This window comes from Thalassophryne amazonica, chromosome 15, assembly GCF_902500255.1.
Source record: "Thalassophryne amazonica chromosome 15, fThaAma1.1, whole genome shotgun sequence".
NCBI lineage: Eukaryota > Metazoa > Chordata > Actinopteri > Batrachoidiformes > Batrachoididae > Thalassophryne > Thalassophryne amazonica.
Genome location: NC_047117.1, coordinates 37387108 through 37411127, shown reverse-complemented (window position 1 = coordinate 37411127; position 24020 = coordinate 37387108). Strand labels below are relative to the sequence as shown.

At 42.7% G+C, this 24020-nt stretch overlaps 1 protein-coding gene across 1 annotated transcript in view; it reads right to left on the bottom strand.

Annotated features, from left to right (window-relative positions):
• The window catches only part of prss12 (serine protease 12), a 130847-nt gene that overhangs the window by 91158 nt on the left and 15669 nt on the right, over positions 1-24020 (bottom strand). Inside the window, 6 exon segments of the mRNA XM_034188402.1 lie at positions 11937-12157; positions 12254-12395; positions 19738-19916; positions 20469-20613; positions 23833-23973; positions 23976-24004. Coding sequence (XP_034044293.1) covers positions 11937-12157; positions 12254-12395; positions 19738-19916; positions 20469-20613; positions 23833-23973; positions 23976-24004 — 857 coding nt within the window.

Genomic DNA, 24020 nt, shown 5'->3' with positions numbered 1-24020 from the left:
GTGTTGTCCGTGTGCAGCGGTTCAAGTGCAGCGTGATCAGAGCGTCTCAATGCAGTTCTCAATGTTACTGAGATCTCACAGCACGGTGAACTCTCCGAGGTTTTGCGGGATTTGAAACCTGAAAAGGGTGGATGCACGTCCAAAGCCCACATCATATAAGTACCAAGTATAATAGTAATCACTTGTACACCCATGGGTGTTCTGGTCTAAAAAGCTTGGTCTAAAATCCAGTGCACACATTTTCTGCCATTTACAAGAGACAATACTGAGATAGACTCACATAGGCACAGGAATGCACATTCACAGATCATAGTATCACAAAGCTGAATTTGAAACAAAAATTAACCAAACAATGAAATAAAAGTAAAACAGATGAAAGAATATAAGACAAATAATTCTGGTTTGTATTGATATTTTTTACTGGTTTTTAAGTAAACCAACAAAGGTGCAGTAATTCTGTTTAGTTTTCAGGTTTTTACTGATTGGTGTGTTCCATTTCGAATGTCCCTGTTACACCTCCCAGGAATGCCCTCTAAAGTTGGGATTCCAACTGGATAACACATTCAAATCCTGCATCCTATTTAAGTCTCAGCTGAACAAGAAGATGCCGCCAGATCTTTCCACATTCGGAGTGTTCACAGCCGCCACCAGCTCCTCTGGCCCACCTGGTCGACCTCACCTGCAACCCATTCTCCAGTGTCTTCGTCTCTTGGTCTTCACCACCTTGCAATCATTACTAATCAACAACCAGTAAAATAAACTCATTGCTTTTACCACTGCCTTATTGCATCATTGAGTCCTCTTCAGTTCCCAGTGAATCTACAACAGAACGATCTGGCCGTAAACATGGACTCAGCAAGGGCTGACCAGTTTCATTGTGCACTCTCCTCTAAGGACAGCTTATTCAGGCAACACGAGCAGCAAATCTAGGAACTCCATGACAGCAATTCACAATTATCAGGTGAGGTATCACATCTCTGTGCACAGATCACAGCACTCACGGAAATTGCACCGAGCATCATTCAGACTCCACCACAATTAGTTACAACTACATGGTAAATTCAACATATGTTCTTTAGTTTTGTTTAAATGATCTATTGTTTTTTCGCAGAGACCGTCAAAATTTAGCACAGAAAAAAGTAAGGTAACCTCACAAGTCGGCTCCAAGGGGAGGCACTAATGTGGATCATTGGTCTGAGGAAAGGCGAGTCCTCAATCCTTGACTTTTAAGATGCCTTATGTTATGAATTCTGCAAAGTCTTCGATCATCCCCTGTGGGGTACATGGCCTCTGAAAGATTGTTCAGTATCCAGCACGGCTCCCGTAGCGTCGCCGTATATTCCGTTGAGTTCCGTATTTTAGCAGAAGAGGCGGACTAGGACATCACATGGCTGCAAGGCATGTTTATTAACAGCCTGGCAGACAAATTATGAGATGAACTGGTGGCTTGGGATGAACTACAGCCACTGAGTCACCTGACCTGACCTGGTTGTGGGAGTAGTGCAGAGAGAGAGACCAGAGGGCCTGACCAGCATCACTCTCTCTCCCTGTTATACATTCCACGATTCCGACTTCAGATTAGACTCCTCCCGATTTGTCTTTGGTTCCAACTGTTTATCATGACCTAGCCCAGGGGTGGGCAATGAGGGCCAAGATAGTGCAGGTTTTCCTTGCAGCCAGTCACCTCAGCAGGTGGGTTTGCTGATGAGCTTCTCCGCTGAACATAAACATCTGCTGAGGTGATTGGTAGAAAGGAAAACCTGTAGTGTCTTGGCCCTTCATGGCACATGATTGCCCACCCCTGACCTAGCCAGATTTTTTAGTAAGGATAGGGCCTCTCTTTACCAGCTCATTGTCCCTATGACTGCTCCATCGATTTCCTTCCCGGGGCAACCATGCCTTCAAGCAGGTTGTTCTATCTAAATCGCCAGGAACATGAATCGATGGAGCAGTACGTTCAGGAGTCTCTGTCCTCTGGAATCATTCTATAGTCATCTTCCTGGTGGGTGCCAGCCCCGTAAAACCAGACCCCGATAAGATCCAAGCAGTTAGTGAATGGCCAGCTCCCACTACACTCAAACAACTCCAGTAGTTCTTAGGTTTCACTAACATTTACCGCACATTAATTCGGAATTACAGTCAGGTTGCTTTGCCACTTACCAACCTCATCTCACCCAAGAAACTGTTCAGCTGGACACCCACAGCTAACCAGGTCTTCATCCATCTTCAACACCTTACCTTGTTACATCTGCACTTATTCTCACTCAGCTGGACCCCAGCCAGCGGAGGTCGATGTCTATGATAGCGGGATCAGGGCTGTACTTTCCCAGAGATGGTCTGATAATAAATTCCATCCCTGTGCATTTTACTGTCACCATCTGTCCCCAGCTGAAGTAAACAATGATGTAGGTAAACGGGAACTGCTAGCCATCAAAGAGGCTCTGTAGAAGTGGAGACACTGGCTGAAGGGGTCCACAGTATCATTCATTGTCTGGACTGATCACAAGAATCTTACCTACATTCATGCAAAGAGACTCAATGCTCGTCAAGCCAGGTGGGCCTTGTTTTTTGGAAGATTTGATTTGTTCAATCACTTACAGACATGGATCCAAAAATACAAAGCCAGAGGCACTGTCACAACAATTCACCTCAGACACTTAGGAACTCACGAAAACAACAACCTCTCCTGTGTCATGATTGAGAGCCTCACATGGGACACTGAACAACTCATCCGCGAGACACAGAGGCAACACCCGGACCCAAGTGGGGACCCACCTGGTCGACAATTTGTTCCACCCCTGGCCATCTCTCATGTAATGCAATTCTGTAACTCCTCCAAACTCACCTGTTGCCCTGGCATTCGCTGTACTCTGGATATTGCTAAGAGACATTTTTGGTGGCAGCTGACTGCAAGGCTTTTGTGTTGTCCTGTACTGTGTGTGCAAGGGGTAAGTCTTCCCATCAACCCACCTGTGGTCTCCTTTGTCCTCTTCGGGTCCTGAGTCACCCATGGTCACATATCTGTATTTTATTGTGACCCAAATACGTGGGTCACAACTAGGGATGTCCCGATCCGATCACGTGATCGGAAATCGGGCCCAATCACGTGGTTTCAGACTTGATCGAAATCGGACGTTGTATCCCGATCAGGAATCCAATATAGATTTTATTCTCATTATTTTGATCAGTGCTATTTCAAACTCGTTATTGCAGATTAATGGGCCTTTCACGCGTCGGAAGTGTCAGAGGCGTGAGACGTGTTGCTTTTTAGAGGCGTCAGAAGCATCGCTTTAGCTCAGCTTTTGACGCAACGCTTCTGATGGGAGCGCGCATTGCCGCTTGTCGGCAGGCTGACGCGGTCAAAGTTCAACCCAATCTTTTTTTCTTTTTTTTTAACTGAACAAAAGAAAAAACATAAGTTCAACTGGACATTCTTGCACATGCGTACGGCTGAAACCGATTCCAGAGGAGAAAAGAGAACAAGAGTTGCGCAGTGAATTTGGGAAGAAGAGATGGAATTGTAACACGGACAGAAATGGGGGGAGTTATGTGTGCAAAGTTTCATTCACAGAACTGCTGTTTGTGTGTTTACGTGCTCAGCTTGACGCCTCGATGGAATGACAAGAGCATGATGGACACTTTCCCACCGAAACTCTTGCTCAGTCATCCTTCCGTGCGCAGCAGGACCCAGTGCTGACCAAATCATCAGGACGACGATCTGTCATCTGATTAACAAAAAGAAAGAACAAATTGTCCTGCGTTTGTTTGTCTGCAAAACGGAGTGAGAGATGGTGTGCGCATGAGCGCCGTGCGCACTCATCACATTTAGGAGTGCATCTTAAAGAGCTTCTGTCTTCATTCACGTTCACTGCGCTGCTCTGAACTTGTTGAACACTGATAAAGCATCACAGGGGTACACTGAGGACTGTCAGGGCGCAAATGCAAGTTGTTTTTTTTTCCTTTTACTTTTCAAGTTGACTTTTGAACTTTCGACGCTCTGAGCTGTGACGTAGCTTCGCGCTGTCCAATAGGAACAACGTGTCGGGCCAAAACACGGAAGACTAGTGGCAGAAACCACTGATCTGTACAAATGGTAAATGCACTGCATTTATACAGCACTTTTCCATCTGTATCAGATGCTCAAAGCACTTTACAATTATGCCTCACATTCACCCCGATGTCAGGGTGCAGCCATACAAGGCATTCACTACACACCGGGAGCAATAGGGGATTAAAGACCTTGCCCAAGGGCCCTTAGTGATTTTTCCAGTCAGGCGGGGATTTGAACCACAGATCAGTGCAGAAACCACGTGTCTGAAGAAAAATCCTTGGAAATGTTTTTTGTTGTTGTTGTTTGTTACCTCAAAATTTCTAATTACTGTTTAAAAAAGTTTAGATGTAATTAAAATAGCTAAATCAGTAAATGGTTCTTTAGAAAACTTTCATCTATAAATTAAAACCACCTGTTATTTCAGATGAGATAATTTCTTGTTTTAACATACGGAACCTTGGACATTTTTTTAGACAAATAAAATAACATGGAAATTTGTACATTTTTAAGTCTGGTAGATTATTACTTGATTGTTCAAGCTACCTCAAGGAGAAGTGCACTGTTTAAGTGATAAATAATAAAATAAGGTGATTAAAATGAAATTATATATATATATATATATATATAGGGATGGGTATCGAGAACCGGTTCCTTTCGGGTATCGTTAAGAAATGATTCGATCCACCGACATCAATAAGCTTTGTGCTTAACGATTCTGTTATCGGTCCTTCAGAGTGGCCATTGTTTTGGCGGGTGTTTGTCAGGAAAATGATCATTTCTCTACACTGATTACAGACCCTGCAGCGGGTCCTTAATCAACTTTTCTGCAGCGCGGCTTTGCTTTGAACCTTGAACCAATTGAAGCGTGGTTCGCAGATTGAAGCAATGCTTCGGTCGATTGCTTCGTTTATTTCTTTCTTTCGCTTAATTTTCCCCCGCTAAAACCCTAAAGAGCGTACGTCTGTGAGTATTATTTACCTTTTCTATGTTAAACCGACCTGTTATGGTCTTCTGAAACAGTTGATAGATGTATTTTATAACTTAAAAACGGGAGCGATGCTAACGCGTTAGCATGTCTATGGCATTCTCAATGTTAAAAGTTAGCATTTAGCAATTGCAGCCGTCATCACGTTCGGGTGCATTTGTTTTCAAATTGTAATATTCCTTAAATTTATTTTTGCTTATATATTAATAATCTAATGATTATTATATACAATTTTAGAGAAAGAGACAAAAAGAACCTGAACAGAAACACAAGAGAAAATATATAATAGCAACTAACATAATAAAAATACATACAGAAATAAATGTTTCCTGTGAACACCTACTGACTCTCACACCTCCATTTCATCCCTGTCTTATTTAAGTTTAATGACAGTTTGTTTCAGTCAAACCATATTTTTAGTTTGTTAATTTCTTTAGTGATTTCCTCCAGAACTATCTGTCAAACTAGAAAACTGCTGCATCCTAGTAAGAGCAGAATACTACTGGAATGAATCTGAATAAGGAAAGTTGTATTTTTTTTTCCTCACCTAAATGGATTTAGCACTCACTCCAGTTTATTGTCTGGAATAGTCCCAGATTGCATTTCAGAGCTTCTAGAATTCAAACATTTTCATGCAAGTGGTGTTGGGGGGTAATTTTGGGTTTCAACTTTTTTTGTTTTTCACTACTTTCACCCCTGAATATGAGTTGCGATTCACTTTTGTGCTGATTAAAGTTACTAACTGGGACTCCTGTCTTGTTGCGAGAAAGAAACGAGAATCATCCTCCGTTCTGTTCACACAGCTCCAAACATTGCGCGGCTCTCTGACAAGTCAAGATAGAATGATAGAATTCAGTCTGAATTAATAACTTCAAAGCGAAACACAGTTTTGTTTATTTTCATTTATGTCCAGAGATCAAGGACACAGTGACTAATTTCATATTTATTTACTTTAAGACTCAAGGAAATACATAGAAAACCTGTAAAGCTTACTTTCAGTACAAAATTCACGAGGTATCGATAAGGGAATCGATAAGGAATCGGATCGATAAGCAGAATCGATAATGGCATCGATATCGATAAAACCTTATCAATACCCATCCCTATATATATATATATTATATATAATATATATATATATATAATATATATTATACAATAGTGCTCAGAATAATAGTAGTGCTTTGTGACTAAAAAGATTAATCCAGGTTTTGAGTATATTTCTTATTTGTTACATAGGAAACAAGGTACCAGTAGATTCAGTAGATTCTCACAAATCCAACAAGACCAAGCATTCATGATATGCACACTCTTAAGGCTATGAAATTGGGCTATTAGTAAAAAAAAAGTAGAAAAGGGGGTGTTCACAATAATAGTAGCATCTGCTGTTGACGCTACAAACTCAAAACTATTATGTACAAACTGCTTTTTTAACAATCCTGTGAATCACTAAACTAGTATTTAGTTGTATAACCACAGTTTTTCATGATTTCTTCACATCTGCGAGGCATTAATTTTATTGGTTTGGAACCAAGATTTTGCTCAGTTACTAGTGTGCTTGGGGTCATTGTCTTGTTGAAACACCAATTTCAAGGGCATGTCCTCTTCAGCATAAGGCAACATGACCTCTTCAAGTATTTTGACATATCCAAACTGATCCATGATACTTGGTATGTGATATATAGGCCCAGCACCATAGTAGGAGAAACATGCCCATATCATGATGCTTGCACCACCATGCTTCACTGTCGTCACTGTGAACTGTGGCTTGAATTCAGAGTTTGGGGGTCGTTTCACGAACTGTCTGTGGCCCTTTTACTCTCATCAGTCCACAAAATATTCCTCCATTTCTCTTTAGGCCAGTTGATGTGTTCTTTGGCAAATTGTAACCTCTTTTGCACATGTCTTTTATTTAACAGAGGGACTTTGAGGGGGATTCTTGCAAATAAATTAGCTTCACACAGGCGTCTTCTAACTGTCACAGCACTTACAGGTAACTCTAGACTGTCTTTGATCATCCTGGAGCTAATCAATGGGTGAGCCTTTGCCATTCTGGTTATTCCTCTATCCATTTTGATGGTTGTTTTCCGTTTTCTTCCACGCATCTCTGTTTTTTTTTTTTTGTCCATTTTAAAGCATTGGAGGTCATTGTAGATGAACAGCCTATAATTTTTTGCACCTGCGTATACGTTTTCCCCTCTCCAATCAACTTTTTATTCAAACTACGCTGTTCTTCTGAACAATGTCTTGAACGTCTCATTTTCCTCAGGCTTTGAAAGAGAAAAGCATGTTCAACAGGTGCTGGCATCATCCTTAAATAGGGGACACCTGATTCACACCTGTTTGTTCCACAAAATTGACAAACTCACTGACTGAATGCCACACTACTGTTATTGTGAACACCCCCTTTTCTACTTTTTTTTTTTACTAATAGCCCAATTTCATAGCCTTAAGAGTGTGCATATCATGAATGGTTGGTCTTGTTGGATTTGTGAGAATCTACTGGTACCTTGTTTCCTATGTAACAATAAGAAATATACTTAATATCTTTTTAGTCACATAGCACTACTATTATTCTGAACACTACTGTATATATTTGTTCATTGTTCATTCAGTTTTTTAAAGTATCGGATCAGGACTCGGTATCGGCAGATACTCAAAATCAGATGACTCGGAATCGGATCGGGGCCAAAACTCTGATCGGGACATCCCTAGTCACAACCCACATATTTCATGGCTGAGGAGAGACCTGTGCACAGCATAGAGCAGGGAAATGCACAGCCGAATGAAATGTGGAGAGAGCGGGATATTGACAGAATTGAAATGGAAGATCTGTGCAAATTTTTGGTCTTCCTGATATGCATGTCATTGGTGTTGCTGCCAAGAGCATGAGAGAATCATATTCCTGTGCTCACTGACACCACATGCTGGCCAAAAAGCCACTCAAGGCAGACTGAGGTGCCAATGCTACCTCCAGGTGGACAACAGGAGAAATGACACCCTAAAAGTGTCAGGCCGGTGATGTGCCCCCCTGTCTTGTGTTGGACAGGAATTGTTTTTTGAGTGGCACAAATAATTTTGTGTGGCATCTTATTGTGACATCTGATTGTTTTGTAAACAGATGTACAAAAAAAAAAAAAACACACCTGAAGCATTCCCTGCATTTTAATGTAAATAGATGAATATAACTTTGTTGTTTGCTACATTTGTAAATATGTTTTTCAAATTTACAATTTATATTTGCATTCTAAGTTACAACCCCAATTCCAATGAAGTTGGGATGTTGTGTGAAATGTAAATAAAACAGAATACAATGATCTGCAAATCCTCTTCAACCTATATTCAGTTGAATACACCACAAGACAGTGTTTACTGAGTGTTGTTAGAAGGAAAGGTGATGTAACACAGTGGTAAACATACCACTGTCCCGGCTTTTTTGAAACGTGTTGCAGGCATCCATTTCAAAATGAGCAAATATTTGCACAAAAACAATAAAGTTTATCAGTTTGAATATTAATAGCTTGTCTCTGTGGTGTATTCAGTTGAATATAGGTTTGAAGAGGATTTGTAAATCATTGTATTCTGTTTTTATTTACATTTTACACAACGTCCCGACTTCATTGGAATTGGGGTTACATGAAGATAAAACCAAAAGCAGTCAAAAACAGCCAATTATACGCTGGACCCCAGAAGGTTAACATGAAACTCTGAACATAACCTGCTGCAGTTCAGGTTAAGTCACCACAGTGATGTCGCCAGACTTACACATTCATATCCCTATAAACCAGTGTTTCTCAAGCTTTTTGAGACCAAGAACAACTTAGGCCGGGTTCACACGGCAGGATAATTAGGCCGATATCGGACCCGATCTTCCCCTTCCGACAATCATAAGGACGCCCGACAATTGTGATGACGCTAAAGATAAGCTTATCAGATATTCCTCCCGTGTGTGGTGTGTTAAGAGCACTCTGATCTGCTCAGAAGGGCGTCAGGAGCGCTCCGATCGCAAATCAGGGATATTCAACATGTTTTTGGCCCGATATCGCAGCGTGTGTTGTGTCGTCCGACCACAAACGTGCATGCAGCCTGATGAATGTGACGTGCAGCCAATAGAAAGCGAGGTGACGGACGCACGGAGTGGAAAATAAAATCAAAACAGCTGTTCTGACTTACCAGAAGTCTGGTGGTCGCGCTGTCTCCAATCCTTTAAAGAACACTTTTTCTTTTTCTTTTTGTATCGTTTTCCCTGTTTTAAATAGACCACAAAGTATCTCTGTTTGTTTACCTCTGAAGTCACGTTTAATCTTGAGAGATTTTGCGAGAGTTCCTGTCTGAGCTGTGAATGTTCGTGTGTGAAATGTGTTGTGTGTGTGGTGTTGTTGTCCTTACCGTGTGGCTGAACACCACACACTGTACGACCAAACCTGTTAGATCCATGATTTTTTATCTTCACGTGTGTGGTCTCTCAGTTTTTGGAAACCTAAAGATAATTTTAAGATCCTGCCGTGTGAAACCACACTTTAGCCAATTAAAAAAATCTCACGGACCACCCAATTCATCAAATATCCAACAACATTTACCACTCCAATGACACATTACAAATTACAACCTAATATTGACAGCTTTACAATAGCTTTGTTCACTCAGTGACATATGTGCTCATATCTATTATGCCGCGTTCACACTGGAGCGATCAGACGCTACAAATTGGCGGGGGTCGCGTGGCAACGGACGCGCCACCATCGCCCGGTGTGTCACTCTGCTTTTGCTGCAACAATTCGCCCCGGTGGGTCATCAAATAGGAGGAGCTTCCATTCCGTTCGCCGGCTCCAGTTGTCAGTCAAGTTAACATGATGGACCTTGATTACATGGAGCGAGTTGTTGTGGAAAGCTGACAAACGTCATGAGACGTTCCCAATTCAGGGAGTATCATTAGCCTATTTGCTGCAGGAGCTGCGTCCGGATGACGGCTGCTTTCAGCGGTCCTTCCGCCTCTGCAGGACCCAGTTTGAGGACCTCCTGTCCCGTTCACGCACGCACATGTAAACAATTAAAAAAAAGAAACTCCGCTGCCCCTCCTGTGGGGCTGCTCCTCGCTCTTTCCCCAAAAACTCTGTCATAATTGTGTTTAGAAACCAGTCACCATTTGTTTTATTATACATCTGTGTAGTTAATAAGTAAAATAATCTCCATGGACAATTCGCCTCGCGTGCGCACGTAAAGTAGAAAGAAAAAGAAACTCCACTCCCCCTGCTGTGGGGCTGCTGCTCCAAAAAGTCTGTCTTAATTGTGAAATAAAGGACAAAAGAGACATAAGTCCTGCTCACAGGCTGCTACCAGATACACGACATGTTCACATCTTCAGTCAAACTCCAGACATCTCCACGTCACTGCATATTCAGTCCCTGATTGGTCATCGCAGCGCGTCGAGATGAAAAAGTTCAGATTTTTCAATTTGGGGAGGAGGGCAACGCGACGTGATGCGACGCAATATTGCGCCACAAACGCGACAATCGCTCAAAATCGCTTCACTCGCGTCACTTCATTTGCGTCCATCGCGTTGTGCTGCGTGATTTGGCGCCAAAACGCGTTGTTCCATAGGGATTACATGGCAACCTGTCGCTGCTGTCGCTCACGTCGCGCCTGGTGTGAATGCAGCATTAGACAGTGGGGCCATTTTAAACAGTTTGAGAAACACTTTTTAAGTTTGAATATGATATTAATTGAAAATGTGACATTTTAAGAATGTACTCAAGGACCACAAGGGTTGCTCGCAGACCGCCAGTGGTCGGCAGACCACTCCTTGAGAAAGGCTGTTGTTAGGATTAACATTTGTACAGAGGTAAGTACTACCTCATATGAGGTAGTACACCAAATTGGTGTCTCACAAGGTGAACAAGCATTTTCTGAGTGGTACAATTTATTTGCTTTCTATTAAGTATTGTTCGGCAGCACGGTGGCTTAGTGACAGCACTGTTGCCTCACAGCAAGAAGGTTGTGGGATCGCTTCCCCACCTGTTCCTTTCTGTGTAGTCCTTGTATGCATGGGTTTCCCTGCAGGTGCTCCAGCTTCCTACCAACTCCAAAGAAATGCATTTTAGGTAAACTGGAAACTTTAAATTAACTGTAGGTGTGTGAATGTGTTTGTCTGTCTCTATGTGGCCCTGTGACAGACTAGGGTCATGTCCAGGGTGTACCCTGCCTCACACCCTATGACTGCTGAGATAGGCTCCACCCCCCTGTAACCCTTGATTTGAGTAAGGGGGTATTGAAAATGAGTGAATGAATAATTGTTGTCAAATATTACATTGAAGCTTTGTAAAGTCATCAAAAAGATGCTCTGTTCCCTAAAATATAGTGTGACCAACAGCCTTCCAAGGAGTGAGTGCTCCATGATTAATACAACTATGCCTCCAGAAAACTTATCAAAGAAAATGAGGGTGGGATGTTCAGTCCCCTCTCGATATCAGTACCTCTTCAATGGCTCAAGAAACCTTGGTTGTGTTGGTCCTGGGAGTCACGATTGCTCAACCAAAAAGTTCACATCAGGGAAGCATGAAAAAAAAATGCTCCACTGCACACATCCAGGGCTAACCTTTATGTTGTAACAGCATTAGAAAGACATTCTTCAGACTACACCTTTTACTTGTTCGTTAACTTGAGACACTCACCCCATAAATATTCAGACAAAGTTAGGTGAAAATGCTCACCTCTTCCTGTTATTTTGTAAATATTCTGACACACATATGAGCCATCACAATACCCTGGTGCACAGTCTGCAAGCAGAGTAAGAATGAATTACAAATAGAGAAACAAGGCTGCACAGTGTCCCTCACCCAGGCGGATTGTCTGCACTCTGTTAGCTTTTGAAGCTCATCTTAAAGATAAATGCTGTCTTACTGATGAGAAGAGTCTCTCCACTGCGTTCAGGACTGCAAGCAATGTTGACGTCTTCATGATGTGTGCAGTCATGCCGAAGCCACTCCTTCCTCTTGCACAGCAATATGCTCGGCTCCTTCCCTGTGCAACTCACGTCATCCAAAACGATGGGACCCGAACCTACTCCAAACCTTGGTACTGGAGTGATGTCTAATCCTTCAGGAAGCAGGGTCTCATCAAACCTGCAGGGTGAGACAGGCAGCATAGACAAAACATTTTTAGTGACACACATAAGTTGTGAGTGTCCAGGTCTGAAGAGCACACATACTACACATTACCTGTACCCAAGTTGTCGGCATACCACTTGTGTGTTTGAGTCTGTCCAGCCGTCATCACACACTGCCCCCCACTGACCATGGTACGAGACCTCTAGACGTCCCTCATAGCTCCCTGTACCCCCCATCAACCTAACAGTGCCATCTGCTTGGAAAAAAAACAAACAGAAATTCAGGTTGCATTCACACTGGTGAGTATAAATCCAAACAACATGCATCCTTCATTCAATGTGTTATTTGCCACTTGTAGCCCACTTCATCACAAATACTGAGAATTAATCACACACACAAATCAGCAAGATCCAGATCCGACTACTTTCTGTATGTATTGTCCAGACCTGTTCTGAAACTCCTTAAAGTACATATTCCTCAGTGATGAAGTTGATTCCTGGGGAAATTCCCAGCACGATCCTTCACTGACCATGAAAATTCAGTAAGGTATATCTTATATATTATATTCCAATTCTAAGGTGGAACTATGCCAGTATACAAAAGGTATATCTAAATATCTAAAAAGGAAGAGTAAAATAGGAGAGTAGAAAAGAGTAGAGTAGAGCCACTTAGGTGCCTGGTCTTGAGAACCAGGGATGGTAGGTTAAAAAGCTTTTTTATTTTCTTCTTCTCGTGTTTGTTGAACCAGAGGTGATGTCACGTAATGCTCACATTAGGCCTATGACAAATACGAGTTCTGTTAGAAAAGAATCCGACCTTTTTATTTTTTGCAAAAACTATATAGATTTGAATCATGTGTGCTTGCATGAGCCAAGCTTGAACCTTCGTGCGCATGCATGAGTTTTTTCACGCAAATTCCTCCGCACGTCTTGCCGAAAAAGTGCTGATGTCCAACTCTTCTGCCATTTCTGTGGTAGTCAGATGATGTCCCGGATCAACACAGCGTTCAGTTTGGAAATGATCTGGTCATTTCAGCCTGTTGATCGCAGCTCGGAGCACGGCGCACCCTCCGCCGCGCCCTCCGCCGCTGTGGGCCGTCTTTAATCCAGTTGTAATGCACCTTAATCTGTGTGATCCCCATAAGATCTTCACCGAAAGCCATCTGAATTTTCCAAATCGTTTCCACCTAGCTGTCTCTCACAGTTTCTGAAAAAATTTTGATGCAGTAAAGCGGCAGTCGCTCAGCCAATTTTCCTGCACATGAAATCCGCAGAGGAGGCTGGACCACTCCTCCCACAAGGCGTGCTCACAGGCGAATGACGCAATCGACAGGCGTGAAAAAACTCACGCATGCGCACGAAGGTTCAAGCTTGGCTGATGCAAGCACACATGATTCAAATCCATATAGTTTTTGCAAAAAATAAAAAGGTCGGATTCTTTTCTAACAGACCTCGTATATGATGCCCTCTGATGAGGGCATCATATTTTTCATTCTTGTCTACAAGCAACTGAATCTGAATTACATTAAAACTTGCACATAATGGATTCAGGTGGACCAGTCAATTTTTCTGTTATAATTGAAATCTGTTATATGTACAAAATGGCCAAAATCCATCAGACATATAAAACAATCATCAACCTCCAAATCAACGATATGGTACGTACAATTTCCTCCATGGGTTGTGGGTCTTTGAGCGACTTTTTCTGACTTCATGTTATAAAGTTGGTCATATTTGAGGACTATCTGCCAAATGTATTTGATCCATGATCAAAATGTATTCAGCTTGCACACTGCAAAAATTTTTAAAATATGATGGGAGAGGAAGGAGTGAAAAGGTAAAAGTGACAAATCACAGCCCTTTGCGGTATCTGTTTTAGCAGGTGCACGGATTCGCAGCCACGCAGAGGGCTCTGATCTAAAGCGGTTTCCATGTATTTTAATCATAGAAATTACCCACTTTCCTTGAATCGGCGAGTGGAGAGTGCTGAACTTCATTTCGTATCTCTGTTAGCGGGCATATCCAGACTGCTCTGTACGGTACATGAAAGTGGTTTTTAATAGAATACATTACAATGGGGTGGGACGTTTTGTCTGATGTGTGTCAGTGTTTATTACATGGAAAACCATACAAAAATATTGGGACTTTTGCCTTTGTTCGGTGAGTGCAAATATCTGGTTTATACAATGATGGGTAAGGCAAGTTTTACTGTATATCAATTCTGGATTTCAAAAATCAATTTTCTTAAAAAAAAAACCCCTTCAATATCATGTTTCATTGTTTTTCCCAACCCTAAAGAACATGTACAGGTGCTACACATACAGTGAGACAAATAAGTATTTGATCCACTGTGGATTTGGCACATTTCCCACCTACAAAAAAGAAGAGGTCTGTATTTTCTATTGTAGGTACACTTCAACTGTGAGACAGAATCTTAAAAAAATCACATTGTGTGATTTTTAAATAATTAATTTGCATTTTATTGCATGAAACAAGTATTTGATACAGTCGAAAAAACAGAACTTATTTGGCACAGAAAGCTTTGTTTGCAGTTACAGAGATCAGACGTTTCTTGTAGTTCTTGAACAAGTTTGCACACACTGCAGCAGGCATTTTGGTCAATTTGAACACCTGTGAAAATCAATGTTAATATTTGGTACAGTAGCCTTTGTTTGCAATTACAGAGGTCAAACGTTTCCTGTAGTTTTTCACGATGTAGTTTTGCACACACTTCAGCAGGGATTTTGGTCCACTCCTTCATGCAGATCTTCTCCAAATCTTTCAGCTTTGGAGTTTCAGCTCCCTCCAAAGATTTCCTATTGAGTTCAGGTCTGGAGACTGGCTAAGCCACTGCAGGACCTTGAAATGCTTGTTACTTGAGCCACTACTTAGTTGCCCTTGCTGTGTGTTTCGGGTCATTGTCATGCTAGAAGACCCAGCCATGACCATCTTCAATGCTCTTAGTGAGGGAAGAGGGTGTTTCCCAAAATCTTGCAATACACAAATCCATCCATCCTCCCTTCAATACAGTGCAGTCGTCCTTGTCCCCTTTACAGAAATAAACCACCAAAAATGATGTTTCCACCCCCATGCTTCACGGTTGGGATGGTGCTCTTGGGGTGTGCTCATCCTCCAAACACGCCAAATGGAGTTAATACCAAAAGCTTGATTTTGGTCTCATCTACAACAAGACCTTCTCCCATGCCTCCTCTGGATCATCCAGATGGTTACTGGTGAACTTCAAATGGGCCTGGACATGTGCTGGCATGAGCAGGGGGACCTTGCTGCTCTGCAGGATTTTAAACCATGACGTCGTAGTGTGGTTCGAACGTAATCTATGAGACTGTGGTCCAGCTCTCTTCAGGTCATTGACCAGGTCCTCTCATGTAGTTCTGTGCTTTCTCAGAATTATCCTTACCCTACAAGGTAGCAGGAGGTGGTAATTGTAGAAAATATATATTTTTTTCAAATATGCTTACATCCACTTCAGAGATTGTGCATTGTGCAATTTGGGAGCTATTTCATATAGGAAGTGGGTGTCTACCATGACAAAAAAACCCCACCCCATGCAAAAAAGAAAACTGCAATATACGAGGTCTGTCCGTAAAGTATCGTACCTTTTTATTTTTTTCAAAAACTATATGGATTTCATTCATATGTTTTTACGTCAGACATGCTTGAACCCTCGTGCGCATGCGTGAGTTTTTCCACGCCTGTCGGTGACGTCATTCGCCTGTGAGCACGCCTTGTGGAAGGAGTGGTCCCGCCCCCTCGTCGGATTTTCATTGTCTGGAAATGGCGGAATGAAAGAACTTTTTTTCCATCAGAATTTTTTCAGAAGCTGTTAGAGACTGGCACCTGTAAACCATTCGAAAAATTTATCTGGCTTTCAGTGAAAATTTTACGGGCTTCACAGAGAATAAGGACTTTAACTACAGGTTTAAGGACCCCTTTAAAGGACGGTCGGTGCGCCGCGCTGCGAGCTGCGACGATGCGGCACAAACCACTGGATCATTTCTAAGCTGATGGCTCTGTGGATATGAGACCGTCGTGTGCTCTTTCTCTGGTTATCACAAGACCTGGACATCAGCCATTTTCCGTCAGATTTCACTTTTAACAAGAGATTTTGTCATGGAAAGCCGCGCGGAGGCTTCGCGCGTCACGACCGATTCGCTGATGAAGCGAGACAAAGGAACACCTCCGTTTCGGAGTGTTAGAGGACAAGTTGGGACATGTCCAGCTCTCCACAAGTTCTTTTATACTCACTGGGCTGGTAAGCACTGAAAGCCGAGATAGACATGTCCCAACTTGTCCTCTAACACTCCGAAACGGAGGTGTTCCTTTGTCTCGCTTCATCAGCGAATCGGTCGTGACGCGCGAAGCCTCCGCGCGGCTTTCCATGACAAAATCTCTTGTTAAAAGTGAAATCTGCCAGAAAATGGATGATGTCCAGGTCTTGTGATAACCAGAGAAAGAGCACACGACGGTCTCGTATCCACAGAGCCATCAGCTTAGAAATGATCCAGTGGTTTTGCCGCATCGTCGCAGCTCGCAGCTCGGCGCACCGACCGTCCTTTAAAGGGGTCCTTAAACCTGTAGTTAAAGTCCTTATTCTCTGTGAAGCCCGTAAAATTTTCACTGAAAGCCAGATAAATTTTTCGAATGGTTTCCAGGTGCCAGTCTCTAACAGCTTCTGAAAAATTCTGATGGAAAAAAAGTCCTTTTCATTCCGCCATTTCCAGACAATGAAAATCCGACGAGGGGGCGGGACCACTCCTTCCACAAGGCGTGCTCACAGGCGAATGACGTCACCGACAGGCGTGGAAAAACTCACGCATGCGCACGAGGGTTCAAGCATGTCTGACGTAAAAACATATGAATGAAATCCATATAGTTTTTGAAAAAAATAAAAAGGTACAATACTTTACGGACAGACCTCGTATACTGTAATTGTAACATCTTTCGAAATATTAGAATGTAATTGTTTTGACTTCATGATTAGTTTTGATGAACCCTGCATTGAACACAACATTCAAGTTTATGATATATAATGCTCCTGACTTGGTAGTACTTGTTTTAGAGAAGTCACAAAAGCTACATAAGTACTGATATTATTACAGTGATCATGCAATTACACATGTAATTTCAGGTCACAGCATAGCAAGTTGTAGTAAATCAAGTATCATGGCCAAGCCAAAACTAAGATCTCAGGCTAACAGTGTGACTGAAATAAAACCTTTGAGAATGATTTATGTTTTTAAAGTTTTTGAAGAGCATGGCATCCTCCTAAGTTCTGTTATTCACACAGTGTGACTGAAATAAAACCTTTGACAATGGTTTATGTTTTTAAAGTTTTTGAAGAGCATGGCCTCCTCCTAAGTTATCCACACAGTGTTACTGAAATAAAACCTTTGTGAAAGAATTGTGTTTATAAAGTTTTTGAAGAGCATGGACAAACTTTACACATAGCGGAATAACCAGATAATTGAAAATAGACCATACTTTGTTACATTCAAGGGGTGGAGGTTACAAGATATAGGATTAATTTTGATGCCAAATGCTGTATTAATATTGTGAATCATTTCTCAAGTGGATGTATTGAAATTCTGACTTGTGATTTTTACCGCCTCCTGCTATACAAGGTGAGATCTTGCATGGATCCCCAGACAGAGAAGAGTTGGAGTCATCTTGTGTTTCTTTCATTTCTTATAATAATGCTAACAGCTTTTGCCTTCTCACCAAGCTGCTTGCCTATTGTCCTGTAGCCGATCCCAGCCTTGTGCGGGTCCACAATTTTGTCCCTGGTGTCCTCAGACAGCTCTTTGTCTTGCCCATGGTGGATAGGCTGTAGTGTGATTGATTGAGTGTGCGGAAAGATGTCTTTTATACAGGTAACAAGTTCAAACAGGTGTTGTATGGCTGGGGGGGCCTGGCTGCCTTTTTGTTTGTCTTTTGTCCTGTCTTTTGTTTTTCCTTCCAGGTGGCTTGCATTTGGGACTGAGTGGCTGTGTAGCTGAGTTTATCAGGACCTCACCCTGATCACCTGAGGCTGATCACCTGCGGCTCGTCAGGACTCACAGCTGTGGTGCATCTACATGGATTGGAACATGGTGGCATTTAAGACTGGAGTACACAGTGTGTATTTGCCAGAGACTCGACCTTGTGACCAGACGGGTGAGATCGTCGTCTCGGGAGCCATCTCATCATCAGTGGATGCAGAGAACGTCCAGGTTGATGCATGGTCTGTGAAAGAGGAGAGGGTGAGGTCTCACGCTCGTCAGCACACTTCCTGAGGTACGTTAGATTTTGTGACTAACATTTATACAGTCAGTAAATGTGGTGTCCCTCACACCTTATTATATTGAGCTGTATGTTGGTCGTTTAAATCAGCTTCCACTGCAGTGGAGTTTTGTGAACAGGGTGTTCCATGCCTGCAGGGTGGGAAGCTGATTTGCAATTAAGCCAGGAAGTGTTTGCTGTTTGTACACCTTTGAGTGGTCTCTCTGTGTGTTGAGTGTGGACTCACATAATGATTCCTTCTTTCACAGACTTGGTTTGTCGCGGCCACCTGGGGGGTGTCGGCGGGGTCCTTGGGTCCGAATTGGTTCTGGCTCCGGACCGTTAGCGCTGCTGGGAGCGCACCGCAATCCACCACGCCAGACCGTGCACTTTTATATTTTTTCACATCACTGTTATGTTTATTAAACTCTGTTATCCTTTGTACCGTGCTCTGCTTATTTTATACTGGGTCCTTCAAACGCTGGTCGGTTCTCCGGGCTGCGTCCGACATATAACAACAGGTGCAATTAATCCTCTTCAGCCCAGGCAAAATTATAAACTTTTTTACACATTTTATAAACTTCATGTATTGACAGTAGCAAGGCTCCCATTTGACTTAAATGGGAATTGGTCGGTAATTCATGCAGATACAGTTTGTCCACAGTAGGTTCTGTGATGAATGATATGTGCACAACTTAATCATCGGTCTTATCAGACAGTTTCACCGTGCAGCAAAGTACAGAATTCTTGCTGGTTGGTAGGTAATCAAATACTTATTTCATGCAATAAAATGAAAATGAATTATTTAAAAATCATACAATGTATTTTTCAGAATTTCTTTAGATTCTGTCTCTCACAGTTGAAGTGTACCTACAATAAAAATTACAGACCTCTCCATTCTTTGTAGGTGGTACAACTTGCAAAATCAACAGTGGGTCAAACTGCCTGCAACGGTTCGGTCCCGCCCAAATCTCTAACCATAACACGCAGATCATGTTGGATCATGCAACTTGCCTGTGAGCTCACCTAATAGATGTCACTCCAAGAAGAGGTCCACTTTTCCTGAATGTGAACATGAAGAAGCTCTATCTTTGACCACAAAGCCTTTCAATAAGGGGCGTTCTTTGGCTCCTCAACTGAGACCAGTTAGGTACATGTAACAATGCAAGTAGCTATAACTCCTTCCACAATTATTTCAGCATAACCTCTTCAGCACATTAAGGAAGAATTTCCTGAGGAGATTTTTGTACATTTGTACAAGAATCTCACATTGCATTTGTACATTTGTGTGGTGTGCTGAGGCTGAGGTTGCTCTACCTTTAAGGAGGCTGCAGGACACGCCTGCATCCTCTGAATGTAGACAGTTGTGTTCTCCCCAGGCACTTTTTGGACATTGCTCCAGAGTGAGCTCATTGCCTGTGCAACCCACCTCATCCAGCCAAACACGACCTGAAGTTTTTCCAAAATGTGCCTGGCCCCACGCCCTCGCCACACCGCTGCAATACAAACACAAGATACAGAAGAAGAACAGGTTCACAATATGATGTAACAAAAACAAATGAAATGATTCTGGTTTTGAAATGATGGGAGCAGAATGATGCTGATTTTGTTTAATTTGGCAATGGAATCAAATAAGTCTAAGTATCTGCCTGGCACGCACATCTCTGCTGACACCAACATTACAAATGTCATACAATTTGCTGAGAATGCAGTGTTGCTAAATATGCATATCTCTGTGGTACTAGAATTCATGCAGGAACAAGAGCCCGATTCATGATCTGACCCCCAGATGTTCTTTACTGCTCGTTCCTCTCTGTGAATGTCTGAATGGAAAGAATACTTCTCATATTTTTGAAGATTGTGGGAGAGACAAACGCCTGACCATCCACATTAAGTCATCTCAGCTTTTCTCTCTGTCTCTATCATTCTATGGTGCTTTTTCTTCATTGTCTCCCAAGTATTCAATTTACGCTCATTAAATGGATGGAATGAATGCGAAGATGAATATCTATGAGTGCAAGTGTGTGTGTGGGTGTGTGTCTGTTCACCTCAGCCCTAGCTGTCGACACACCACCTCCGCATCATTGTCATCCCATTGGTCGTCACATATGGAACCCCACTGTCCAGCATGGAAAACCTCTACTGTGCCCTCCGACCCTGATCGACCTCCCACCAGTCGTATAGGGAGTACCACTGGCACACAAAAACTTAAATGTAGCTTTCACACAGTCAAATTTACAAATATATACGAGGGCTGTCAATAAAGTAATGGTCCTTTTTATTTTTTTCAAAAACTATATGGATTTCATTCATATGTTTTTACGTCAGACATGCTTGAACCCTCGTGCGCATGCGTGAGTTTTTCCACGCCTGTCGGTGACGTCATTCGTCTGTGAGCACTCCTTGTGGGAGGAGTCATCCAGCCCTCGTCGGAATTCCTTTGTCTGAGAAGTTGCTGAGAGACTGGCGCGTTGTTTTAATCAAAATTTTTTCTAAACCTGTGAGACACATCGAAGTGGACACGGTTCGAAAAATTAAGATGGTTTTCAGTGAAAATTTTAACGGCTGATGAGAGATTTTGAGGTGATTCTGTCGCTTTAAGGACTTTTCACGGTGCGAGACGTCGCGCAGCGCTCTCAGGTGGCGTCATCAGCCTGTTCAAGCTGAAAACCTCCACATTTCAGGCTCTATTGATCCAGGACGTCGTGAGAGAACAGAGAAGTTTCAGAAGAAGTCGGTTTCAGCATTTTATCTGGATATTCCACTGTTAAAGGAGATTTTTTTAATGAAAGACGTGCGGACGGATCCGCGCGTCGGGACGCAGCCGACGCGGTGCGGCGGCACAGGAAAAACACCTCCGTGTTGATAACCATTTGTAAAATCCAGGCGGCTTTTGATGGCTTTCAGTGGAGTGAGTATATGAGAAATTGTTTAACAGGCAGGACATGTTCCAACTTGTCCTTAAGGCTTTCAACAGAGGTGTTTTTCCTGTGGCGGAGCGTCGCGGCGGCTGCGTCCCGACGCGCGGACCCGTCCGCACGTCTTTCATTAAAAAAATCTCCTTTAACAGTGGAATATCCGGATAAAATGCTGAAACCGACTTCTTCTGAAACTTCTCTGTTCTCTCAGGACGTCCTGGATCAATAGAGCCTGAGACAAGATTCCAAATGCATTCTCCACCACACAACACACACAAACGTCAGCTGTACGTGGATAATTTCTCTGATTCTGGGAGCAATGAGAGAATGGTTTCATCAGCTAAGTTCTGAGAGCAAATACGTCAGCTACAAAATTATAATTTTTTATAGCATGGTGTCAAGCGGGACAAAGCGGGACGCACTGGCATGACAAATTGCGCGGCAGTGCAGGATCTTTCATGTTCCCTTTTCGTGGGTGAACAATCCAAAAATTGGTGAATTGTGCTTCATGATGATAGGAAGAGCCCATATTTAAGGATAAAAAAGTGACGTCGCTTTGAACACTTGGTGCCACAAGCCAGTTATCCCTGAGGTAACTTTTCTGACACCTCCTGCTTAAAGCCCAAAAAGTCAGACGGATTGTGAGGCCCCAATTTCACAGTCTGTATTCATACTGAAAATCAAGATCAAGCGAGCTTTTGCACTTCTGCTCCACAGGAGGTTTCTGTCCTGCCTGAGTTTGCCTTAGGACACCTGCATTACTATATGACAGGTGTACCGCCCCAGTCAGACTCCCCACCTGCCACCGTTTCCTGGAGCGGATCACGCCCTGTGGGGCCGTGCGCTTCATGTCACAAGTGACGGACCAGTCAGGGCTCGCTTCCTCACCTCACCAGGTGTAGTGACCCCCCCCAAAAAAAAATTTTTTCCAGAGATAGGGTTTGCAATCAAGATTTCCTGAAGCAATTGATCCATAAACTGAAATCTGGAAACTACTTAAACTGAAATAAAATATATATCATGAATGAGATTCATGTCTTGCGACTTATGTTTTGAGAGATCTGCATTCACGTTTTGTGGGATATTCTGTTCAAGGATTGCAGCAAAATTATTAACAGTTCGTGGATATTCGCGGTTTATGTGAATTTTCATTAATGGTTTGTGGATAATTCAGGATTTGCAGCAGATTCACATTTTGGGATCAACACATGCAGATTAGGAAAATTGTAAACTACTTTAATTTGACTGCAGGTGTGAGTGAGAGTATGAGTGTTTATTTGTCTATACTGGGCCTGTGATACACTCGCATCCTGTCCAGGGTGTAGCCCGCTTCTTGCCCTAAGACTGCAGGGATAGGCTCCAGTCCCCCACCCCATGACTCTTAATTGAAGTAAGCGTGTATAGAAAAAGAATGAAATATTCAGATACACAAGTGGGTTCACAATGCACATACACTCTGCTTGTATCCATGATGAAAGTTTAGTGCCGGCTGCCCAATGGAGAGTTTGGTGCACTGGTGCAGATCTGTTCACACACCAAAACCTTTGCTTATGTCTGACTCACTCTGCCTTTAACAAGGGATGACATATGGTCCTGATTGGTTTATTTCAGTCATGCCTAAAACACACCCAAGACTACCTGACAGAATAAATCCAACAACCCCTTTCCTCATGCCCCCATATTCAGATTTTAGATTACATGCTTTCTAAATAGCAAGCATTTGTTGGACATGCCCTAAATGCACTTGTACTATGCATCTTAGACCATGCGCCACAGACCTAACCTAAGGAGATCCCTAAAAGGTCACCAAAAGGAGGGCATGGCAACCTTGCTTAATTTACTGGTCAGCCTACTGGCCCCCTTAATCAGTCATTCCACTGTCTTTACAAGACTTTAAAACCTTCCTATACAATTAAGTAGAAATACGGAAGTTCTGGCATCACAGTGGCTTCACAGCAAGAAGGTCGTTGGATCACTTCCCACCTGGTCTCCTCCCACTTCCAAACACATACATGGTAGGTGAAATGATAACTTCCAATTGACTGTTGAATGGGAATGTTTGTCTGTCTATATGTGGCCCTACGATGGACTGGCAGGCTGTGTAGAGTGAACCCTGCCTCTGGTCCAATGACAGCTGGGATAGGCTCCAGACCCTTATTTGAATGCACAGGTGTACAAAATGACTGAATATTGAGGTTCTGGCAATGGGGCTTTACAAGACACTTGTATAAGCAAAGACTATTCCCTTGTTTTTTGCCAGTAGACCATTGAATACGAAACACTGGCTTAATCACACCTCACACATATGTAAGAAGCAAACGTACATAATCCATCACAATGTCTCACCCAAGAGCAAAGTCTATTGTTAAAAATGCATTTAACTTCAAGAGTTAGGTTTTTGTTATTGGTGGGGGTTTTGTTTGTTTTTTAATTTTTTAGCTTGAGAATGATCAAACATGGGTTTGAAAGCTACACTACCACGAGGCACACATACCTTGCTGCTGGGTGCAGGTCACAGCTGCAGCCAGAGGGCACTCCCCTCCATTCCAAGCAATCTTGGGACACTGGAGCAGATCTGGCTCATCTCCTTGGCAGTGTATTGCCCTCCAATGGAACTTCTGTATTCCTGCACGGACAGATGAACTGCACGTGCGCGACCTGTAGCCCTGGATGAGAATCCCT